A 10501-nucleotide genomic window follows, 5' to 3' on the forward strand; every position below is an offset into this window, starting at 1 on the left:
AATTTAGGACTGCAGTTTCCAGATTTTGCCTTGTTCTTTTCCATTATTAATCAGCTGTCTTCCACTAGCACATTGACAGGGCCAGCAGAGCTGTGCAGCAGCATGTAGAGACAAGAAAATGTCCACACCTACACTCACTCCGCACAGACCCCCCCATGCAGACCCCCCCCACACCCCACTGGCATGGCATGGACTGAGACACCCAGCATTCTCTCTCATACCTTTCATTCCTTGCCACAGCTTGAAATTTGCATGATTGCCCAGGTGCAAAGTTGTGATTCTTTGTTTATTTCTCCTCACAAAGCTCAGAGATTATCTAGGGTCAGTGTGTCTGAGTTGCCTGAAACACTCTGTGTAATTCTAACAGAGCATGGCAGACCTTGCACTTAAATGGGTAAATTGAGAGACAAAGAGAGTGTCCCTCTTTCATATGTGTTAAAAGACTTCCTCACAAGTTTTCTGAGGACTAATCCTCTCTATCAAGCTTGGGACAAGTGAACTGATTAGAAAGACAAGTAGACCAAGAAAAACAAACAAGGAAAAAGAGCCAAATTTAACACAAAATGAAATCAGCAGATTTGAGGTGAAAGAAAAGCTAGGACACATTGTTGGGCCAGATCTACATCAAAGTAGGTTCTGTGCTTTAAACAGTGGTGAGAACACAGTATTCAGGGCTCTGGGTTTCAGTACCCTCCTGTGTTTGACAGCCTGACACAGAGAGACAAAAGAAATCATGTAAAAAGACTTCAAGTTTGTATAAATCAAATAAAAGGGGAGTCTTTTTCTGTACCCTAGACTCTCACAGTGGTGGAACTAAAGGTCAGTGCTGAACTCTGCATATTGCTCTCGATTTGTTTCAGTCCTACATATATTCCTGGCAGAAAATTCCATGCATTAATGATGGAAAGATCTAAATTGGGCTGGTGTTCTCTTTGGTAATGGAAGAGAAAAAAAGAAATTTGCACAATTAATAAATAAAGTCCAAAAGGACAGATGGAAGATAATTCTTTTTGCAGTAGATGCATATTTTCAGTTTTCCAGATTTTTTTTGAAGACATTTCATGAAGAATCAGGGTAGACATGAGGAGAAATATTTTATTGCAAAGGGTAGTTAAGTTCCAGAACAGGTAAGAGGTTTTCAATAGCTGAGGTCTCTAAGAAAAAGACTTGTTCAGGTCAAGTTAACTCCTGAGATAAAATTATGTGCTTGTTGCCCTCCCAGTGTGTTTTCTAACCACACACTTTCAAGTCTGGCTGAAAATTATTTTCTTTTTTTGTACTGAGGTTCAGAATATGAATGAAATTTAACAGACAGAACTGTTAGTATAGCTCCCATAACTTTGATATGAAGCAAGATAAGGAATAAGCATTTAAATCTCTCAGTAGCTTTTCAAACCTTAGCTAGTGAATAAAGTAGTAATTCCAAAGATGGCTGTATCTGCCACAGCTGTTCAGACATAGTTTCTGTACTACCTGCAGCTACACAAAACCACTGAGAAGAAAAATTTCCTGAAGAGAAATGTAACCAGCGTAATTCACATGCCAACATTTTCCCAGAAACTAAAGCTCAGTGTTACGTAATATGCAGTATTATTTCATGCAGTATTATTTCATATGCAGTAATATTTGGACTGAGGGCCAGTTTCAAGCTCTCAGAGCACCTTGAGAGGAAAAGTTGTTGCCTGAGTTCTCTGGTCCCACCATACAGTCTTCGAGTTGTCTTTGTATCCCCCACAAAACTCCTTCTTTATTTCTTTAGCTTCTTCAGGTAAATCACTTGTTGTTTCTAAGTAGGCAGTTCCAAATCTGATCCAAGGAAAACCACTCACTTGCACGTTGATTGTGGCTGTCTTCCTGCAGAGTCAGTTCCACACCTGACCCAAAGATACACAGTTAACTTCCGCAAGTGTCTTAACTATATTACTGTTTATTCATTCCATGACCTAGGTATTTGCTAGGTAAATATGTTCATTTTTAGTAGCAACTGTTGGCTTAAGAAATTGTAACTATATTTACGGTAGGTTCACATTTTAGACTGCAGATCCTGTTGGCTCAACAGTCCTCTACTCCCTGACACTCTTACTGTCATTAGAGTTAGATCAAATTCTCAGAATGTTTCTAGTTCATGAACCTACTTTGACATGTGAAAATAGGGAAGAACAGGGAAGAAAAGAGATGGGGAGGAAGCTGATGTTGTATGTTAGTATGTTAATATGTTAGTCTGGTCTTTTCCTGACAGGCAGTTGGTGAGTGTTGGTTAAGCCAAGGGCCATGGTACTTTTTCCCTCCTCTTCCCACTTGATGACTGAGGACTCCAGCCTGACAATGTTTCGCTAACATGACCCGGTGACAACAATCCTCGGGTGGCAGAAGAGTAATAACTCTAGGAGCGGCAGATGGTACATATACTAAAAATGTTTCAGAATCTTCCTGGGTTAGGACCGTAATTCTGCATATAGTAGAAGACATGGATATGTGACTGAAGGCCGAGCAGGTAATGATACAGCTTCTGATATTAAATTTTGTGGGGTTGAACCTTGAATAAAAATGAAACTATTCTCATCCTTCAAATTTTTTTGAAGCAATGCAATATTTCCTATCCCCAGGAAAACCAGAGCACCAGAAAGATTGTTTTTAGTAATATTTTTAAAAATTAATTATTGACTTCACCCAAATGATTTCATTTGAAGACACTATTTGAAAAATTTGTTTAAGACTTTCCTTTCTATAATTTTATTTCCTCTGAAACAATTTCAAACCTAAAGTATGCCATTTTATTAACCTATGAATCTTCACATCTTAGATTTTTATTAATGCAAAGCATTACAAAATACCACCAAATTTAAATTATAATACTGAGTTCTGATAACTCGTTGATTTTGTTCCTGAGCTAGAGGATCAACACATTGTTTTGTGATGAAGGATTTGAAAGCATGCAGGGTACCCATGTGTTACTCTGATTTGTGTTGTCTCCACTACTGTTCTCCTCTAGCTGGCAAAGGAAGGCACAATCTGCACTTAAATTACACTGGGAGTCAGGGACATCTGCTTGTGGCCTGAGAGGGAGAATGGGGTTAATATAACCCTACAGACTGACCACTGTCTAGCACTGCATGTCATTCCATCTGTGTGGTAGCTGGTCCTGTGTTCAATCTCCTTTGTGACATACAGCCCTGTAACCGTAAGTTGATCAAATTCTTTCTTTGTCTCACATGTGAATGGAGACATCATTTGTTTTTAATACCTTTCCCATGAAATCAAGGTGTGACCAGCACCCAGTGGATATAAAAATCGTAAGACAAATGTCCTTAATGAACATTTTGGCATGAGAGAATTGATTTATTAGAGAACTAGAGTGTTTCAAAGCCACTGCTTTCAACTTTGCAGGCTGTCATCCTAAATATAAATGATGATGAAGAAAGGAATCAAAAATAGTGCCTGTGCTCAGAAATGTTTAGGAGGAAAAGTCAAACCCAACAGCCCTCTGTTGGGCACAGAGGCTGTTGCGGCAGTGCACTTTTGGTTTTACTGGTTAACAATTTGTACTAATCTTCATGGAAAAAAATGAAAAGAAAAAAGAATGAAAATAGCATCGAATTCATCTCTATTCAGCAGTAAGGTTTTATTGATACTTGAAAATACTGAGAGCATGGTACCAACATAATTCTCTGATGTTTTTGAAATCATATTTAATTTTCTTTTCAACGTTCTTTTCAAGCATATTCATGCAAAATGAATTGTAAGCAATTGTGCAGGTGCTTGTGAGGTGACTGGTGGCCGAGGAGCTGATATTTAGCAGCCATGAAGGTGGCTTTTCAAAAGGTAAAAAGGATAAACAGAAGAATGTTGCTGCCAGACAGGGAGCTGTGAGCCTGGGGACCACAAGCATCCTTGAAATGTACAGCTGGCCTCTTCGAAGCACAGCTGGACACTGAAAAGTTACACTTCCTGAGTTTGCACCATGATCACAGTACCAAGAAAGTTTAACCTCCATTTATCATCAGAAAAAGTGGAAACATCCTGGGAAATTTGTATTGGTCTGAATAAACAGAGCAGGTCTCTGAGCAACCTGACCTAGCTGAAAATGTTCCTACTCATTTCTTTGACTAGGTGGCCTTGAAATGTACTTTCCAGCCCAAACCATTCTATGATTTGATAATACAGAGGGTAGCTTGCAGGTGTACTTGTTGCTCTAGATTTGCATGTGATGGTTTGAATTGATATTTTGTTGTTGTTGTATATGACATGAATCTCTGAAACAGTACAAACACTTACGGAAAGAGCAGCATATGCATATGTTTAGTCCTCTATTAAATCTAGCTTGTTGTATATAGTATCATAAAATAAAAGTCTGGTTACTCATGTAGTGTGTTAGTGGCATGCCTCTAATTCTTAGTGGAAGTAGCAAATTTCAAATACCCATTCTACTCACATGGTTAAGAGTGTTTCTCTTCAAATAGTATGAGTCAGCTGATTTTCTCATGAAGATTTATTTTCACAGAACTCTTTCTGTCCCACTTACACAATGACAACATGGATGAATGGTATATGTCCCACATGATAATACATAAAATTGTTGTCTTCACTGCTGTCCTGTCTGTCCTGATCTGTTTGCTTTCTTTCGTTGCTGACTAGTTTTTCCCTGAAGTTTTGCCACATCTGTAAACCTTAACTATAAAATGCTGCGGGTGGAATCTCAATATCATTGTGGATGATGGACTTGAGACAGAAAAGAGGAGTGTCCTGAGGTGACTGTATGATAGTCTCAAACCGGGACAAGGAGGATCAACATCAGTAGAATGCCACCCTAACACTTTACTAACGCAGAACTTATGTTCTCTTTACTAGAGAGCCACAGCTGCATAGTCCCATTTTCTCCCCTGTGCTTGTTTCTGAGTGATCTGAGCATCTTGTCTTGTAAAGGCTGTCCATCCACTCGGCTATACTTAGTGGAGGGTTGTTAGGATGGATATTTTTGGTGTCTGTGTAAAAGAGCAAAATGAGAATACGGAATGTTCTTACTGCAGAATATGAGGCACCACATGCAGTGTCTGGCTTCATCAGCCATCCTGTTCAGCAGATGTGTTATTTCTCATATGATTCAGACAATGTGTTATCTCTCCCCTGCAGTATGGGATAAAGAAGAAGGAAGAAAAGGAAGCAGAGGCGCAGGCTGCACTGGAAGCTAATGCTGAAGGGAGTCTGACACGCCCAAAGAAGGCGATCCCTCCTGGCTGTGGGGATGAGGAGGAGGAAGAAGAAGAGAGCATCCTAGACACAGTCATCAAATACTTACCAGGCCCCCTGCAGGACATGTTCAAGAAGTAATAGCTGCAGACTGTTAGATGGGCATAAACAGTACTGCAAAGGATTTCTCTTTTGCCCAATGGGGATTTACAATCTTGCCATTCATCCCGCAGTCCTCCCCACCTCTGCCCTCTACTGCTCACTAGGAGTCCCTTCGCTTCCCATTCCCTTCTGACTGCCTCTTTCCCTTTCCTCCACCCCCAGACTCATCCATTCCTTTATTTTGTATATAGTCCAGTAGATGCCTCTGAATGGATGTAAAGATTAAAAAGCTGCAGACTACACAACTTTTATTATAAGCCATAGTACTATGTATGTTAAATAAGGCAACTGCACATCAGGCATAGAAAAGGAACAATCTCATTTCCATCCAATGCAAGAAGGAGTGTTCACTAAGTATGAACAGTGGCCTCTTTAATTTTTAAAAATTATATTATTTTTATTATTGATAATAATTAGTCATTATTGTAATATTCCTATTGATTGGATCACATTAGCCATTTTTTGTTGAGCACATCTGCTCTTGGAAGGGATATCTCAGTTCTCCCATGGAAGCAGAGCTTTTCTGTTTTAATTCCATCCATGACATAAATAAAAGATCGTTTGGAAAGTAAATCATGCATGACTTACACAGCTGACATCACTCAGAACTGTGGAAGAAGTGAGTCATCTGCCCTCAGATACTGTAGAAGTTAAATGCCTCAGAATCTAAGCAAGAGTCATGTTACTTTGGGAATTAGCCATATATTTACCTTGAATGAGCAAATTGGTCAGGCACTTGCCATACAGAGAGCTGAAACCATAGGAGAGTGCATAGTGCTCTGGTAGAGGACCTCCCCAACCCCTCTGAAGCCAATGACAAGTGTATTTGCTGCTCTTTTTAACCAATCTTTCTGCCGTATTCAACCATCCCATTCCCAGCAGTGCTTGTGGGTTGGACGTTTGGGTTCCAGCATATTGTAGTAGCTGTGTCCTGCCCACCCTTTCCTGCAGTGTGTGGGAGTGTGTGGTGGCCTGAATGTGAGTCATGGCAGATCCATAAATATCTATGATGTTTATTGTGCTAAATTACTGCATTGCCTTGGGGAGGTCACTTGTTTTCTGCCCCACTGAGCTTCTACACCTGTAAAATGAAGGTTTCAGTCTCTACCTACAACAAAGGCATGAAGTGAGGATGCTTCTCCAGTGCTGTGCAGGAGCTAATTAATATTACAGCAGTGTGTGGTATCCCTTGATGCTAGCAGGGTGGGAGAAAATGTTTTTCTCACCATTATCTTTGTGGCCTTTTGCAGACACAGGTACAGAGGTCTCCTCAATGAAACATTGGAGATATCACAAAACTGCGTAAGAAAATCCAAATTCTATGGGAGATGTTGACTTGCTAATACATACATAGATTCAATATATATATATACCTATTTTGAACACAAGTCCTCATGATCAGTTATCTGGCTTGTCATCTGAAGAACTAATCCTGATATTTTGCATCTGGCTAGGTCTCTGTAGTTGATGCTGTGAGACCATCATGCCATCTCAGTCTCACCGTATTGTCAGGAAAATTAGGATTTGTCTGGCAGAACTAGCATTGCTTGTCCCTGTCCTGAGAGAAACAAAAATATCCTAAGTACATGGATGAGATTTGAAAGCAAATACACTCTTTCTGCTGGCAAAGAAAAGGAGGATAATCTCAGATATTTCACTAGGTACCTAAATTAAGCATTTTATTTCAATGGACCTTCTTTGCACTGGTTCAGTGTAAGTGAGTTTAGGCAAACATTTCAGTATTTTCCTAAATAAGATACTTTAGAAGACATTTACACCTTTTCAGGTAAACAGAAATCTGTACCATGGTTAAGGAATTGAGCATGAGAGCTCTGTACCTTCCAGTAGCATCTGTTTTAATAGGGAAAAAGTATTTTGAAAGAGAATAAATATAGCATGCTCTCCTTGCACAATTTTTATTCAGGCTCAAGTAATTTCAAACACACCTTTCTATTGAATCCAACGTGGAGGCTGAAGAGGTTTGACTGATATACAAGTCAGAAAAAGTTGATAAGGATACAACTTGTTTCAGGCTGGATCTATGAACAAGACTTGTTGGTTCTAGTACAAGCTGCCAAGGGCTACCCAGAGGAAAGAGAAGGCAGGTTTTACTCATTTGGATAATGTCAGGGGAACTTTTTTCCCCCATAACTTTCATTTAAAGCAAGATGAATGTCTCCCTCCTAAGACTTTTAATGATCCAGAACACTCTATGAATCTGTGCTTGGGTATAGCATGGTAGTGTTGAACAATTTACCATTTCTAGGCAGAATGTCCTACTCAGCTCATGCAAATTCAGCAACTAGTAATTTGAGCCTATTTAAGTAAATCTCACAGAATTGAAAACTCTGAGACAAAAGGAGCGCTCGTTTTGATGCTCTGCCACAGAGTATCCAACATCCCCAAAAGCTAAAAGGCAGAGCCTGGCTCTTCAGCCACTTACTGGTAGCTGGATCTCCTAACCTAGATCACTGACATAAAGATGTCAATACCTTTGAAATGCCCTGATTAATCTCTGCGCCATGCATCCTCTAGTACATAAGCAGGACCAGCAGAAGTGTGCCTGTGCTAAAAGGAATGTGTCCATTCGTATATTCTCCTGGACTTGTGCTGCAGAGCTCTGCAAACAAACAAATAAACAAACGAGAAGATAATCTTATTCCACTTTACTTTGGTTTTTCTCTACTACTTGTTTGCTGACCTTTCCCTAACTCCCATCACTGACTCCCTTCCTCATCCAACCAAATACTGTTCCTGATATAAGATCAGAATTTTCTGCCTAGCATCCTCCTTGCAGAATGTTAATACTGATTGTTTTCACAGTCTCTCTGGTAGCTTGATGTGCAGGTCTGTGCACTCCTCTGTGGAAGGTGAGGAAATTGGAGAAGAAAGGAAGAAGAGAGAGAGAGAGAAAGGAAGACTGGTACTGTTCTTGATAACTGTGCCTCAGCAGCTGTGACACTGAATGAGTGGTCTAAGTCAGGATCCTGTGTAGCCTGTACTGAAATTTCTTAAGGAGGTACTGCTATCCCTGGGCTCAGAGCACTAAAAATACTGCCCTTGTGAGCTGAGCTCCTGATCTGTGTGAACATCTGGACTGAACCCCTGAAGAAGGCTATAGGATCTCCATGCTGAGTCTGGTAGGCCTCATTCCAGGGTCACAAAGCAGGAGGTAAGGGAGGGTGTTTTATTAAATAATGTTTACTTAAGTCTTTTTTGTTGTGGGAGCTTCCCAGCTCAACCATCTCATCACTTCTGTGTCTCAACTCGCCACACCTGCAGCAGCCCTTCCTCCACTGACAACAGAGAGTTAATCCCATTTTCCTTTTCTTGCCATAAGAAACATGTGAGAAAATCTACCACAGGTACTGGATAGGTTTTGCCTGGTTTTGCCTCACATAACTTTTGGCACTCCTCAAGTCATTACATGGTCCCAAAGTGCCTAAGCCATGCTGAACAGACTCAAGAGCAAGGCACTCTCCCATCTCTTCTGCCTGTCTATTTCCCTTCCGACTCAGAACTGGTAACAAGGGACACAGACACCTTTGACTCACGTATGGAAGTTAAAAGCATTGTCTCACACACTCCCCCTTGGCACTCAAGCAGGTGATGAAGCACTTAAGAGACCAAAGAGAAGCATGGTTCATTGTTTGGATTCTGAATATCTTTTTGTCTTTCATGACATTGTTTTATTTGCATCACTGGTCTGTTCAATCTCAGGTAAATGAGGTATTTTAGTTTTATAACTGGTTTTTATTTACACAGAAAGGTTGTTGGCTAGACACTGCAGTCATTTTCCCTCACAGCTCCAAGACCTTACTGGGTTAGTAAAAAAATAGTCAAAGGGCCTTCACATTTGGAGGGTAAATGATTAAGTTTGCCATTGACCTTGTGAACTCACATTTATATGTAGAGAAAGCCATATGAAATCAGACTGCAATATCAATGCTACTCTTGTGTTTAAAATTAATAAAACAAAATATAAGATCATGTGCTTAATCACTTTGGAGTTCCTCTATGTTTCTAGTATCATACGTTGGCTAGATCCCTCCCAACCTCTCTCCTTCATCAAGAAACACCATACCAGTGCTGCTGAATACATCTTTTTGCCAAGCTTTTTGTGCTAGAACAAGCATTGTTAGAAATTAACTGTTGTGATCTAAATGTAATGTCTTATGTATCTGAAAGTTGTCTGTATTTGTTCTGAATATATGTTATCAAGATAACTGTTTCCTCATGCACTGAGTTAGTAAAATGTTTCAGTACTGTCATTAAAAAAATTGCCTGTTTTCTCTCTTTCACACACACAGAGCAAAATTTAACTTAGCCATGCATTTTCTAGTAGAAATGCTCCCCAGCTTTCTTTCAGATGCATGCAGTACTTGAGGATGATTAAAAGTAGAGACATTGTGAATGTGATCTTAATTTGTTGTTTTCCTGGTATTTTTTCCTGCATGATGTGGGTAAATGGTATGATGTTCTTTTAAAATGGAATCACAGCCAATAAAAAACCCCAGTGATTTCATAAATTGTTTGCAATGCTTTCCTATGAAATTCCTTCCAGGCTACACTTGGAAATCAAAGTATGGTTGCTCATATACAAATAGAATGGTAACAGAATTGAGGAGCAACATGGATGTTATTTGAATAAATATGCTCATTTTTTCATTTATCAAAAACACTGATGAGGTTTAATGTGTGCAGGTGATTAGCAAATTTTAAATAAGTTTGCTACTAGGAATTAATTTTCCTTAGGAAGAGCAGAACAACACTCCTTTGAAAGAAACGCAGACATTTAGCTATGGTTTAGTGAGAATATGTTTGGATCTTAAGACAAAATACATTGCACTGATGTGAAATGACACAAAATGCATCTCAGGATCCAGAATCCATGATATATATGAAACTCTTTGGATGGCAAATTCCACACAGCTAAGCCTCATCTTACTTGCTCAGGCACAAATCATTAGTTGTAATATTCAGCATGAAAGTGTTGCATCATGTTAGAAAAAGGTATTACCATACATCTCATAGGAAAAGCTGATACCCTTTTGCCGATCCTTCCTTAGGACCATTGTATAATCATTCAGGTTTTTCTGAGTTTTTTACTAACAGAGGCAGCCACAGGACTGTCACAGAGAATCAACCCATG

The 10501-nt window shown here is 39.6% G+C and overlaps 1 protein-coding gene across 1 annotated transcript in view; it reads left to right on the forward strand.

Moving 5' to 3' along the window:
• Nucleotides 1–9878, forward strand: part of CPLX1 (complexin 1) — a 111419-nt gene extending 101541 nt beyond the window's left edge. Inside the window, exon 4 of the mRNA XM_048290977.1 lies at nucleotides 5131–9878. Coding sequence (XP_048146934.1) covers nucleotides 5131–5328 — 198 coding nt within the window. The 3' untranslated portion in view covers nucleotides 5329–9878. The remainder of the gene's footprint in view (nucleotides 1–5130) is intronic.
• Nucleotides 9879–10501: the final 623 nt, after the last annotated feature.

The sequence above is a fragment of the Corvus hawaiiensis genome, chromosome Z (assembly GCF_020740725.1).
Source record: "Corvus hawaiiensis isolate bCorHaw1 chromosome Z, bCorHaw1.pri.cur, whole genome shotgun sequence".
NCBI lineage: Eukaryota > Metazoa > Chordata > Aves > Passeriformes > Corvidae > Corvus > Corvus hawaiiensis.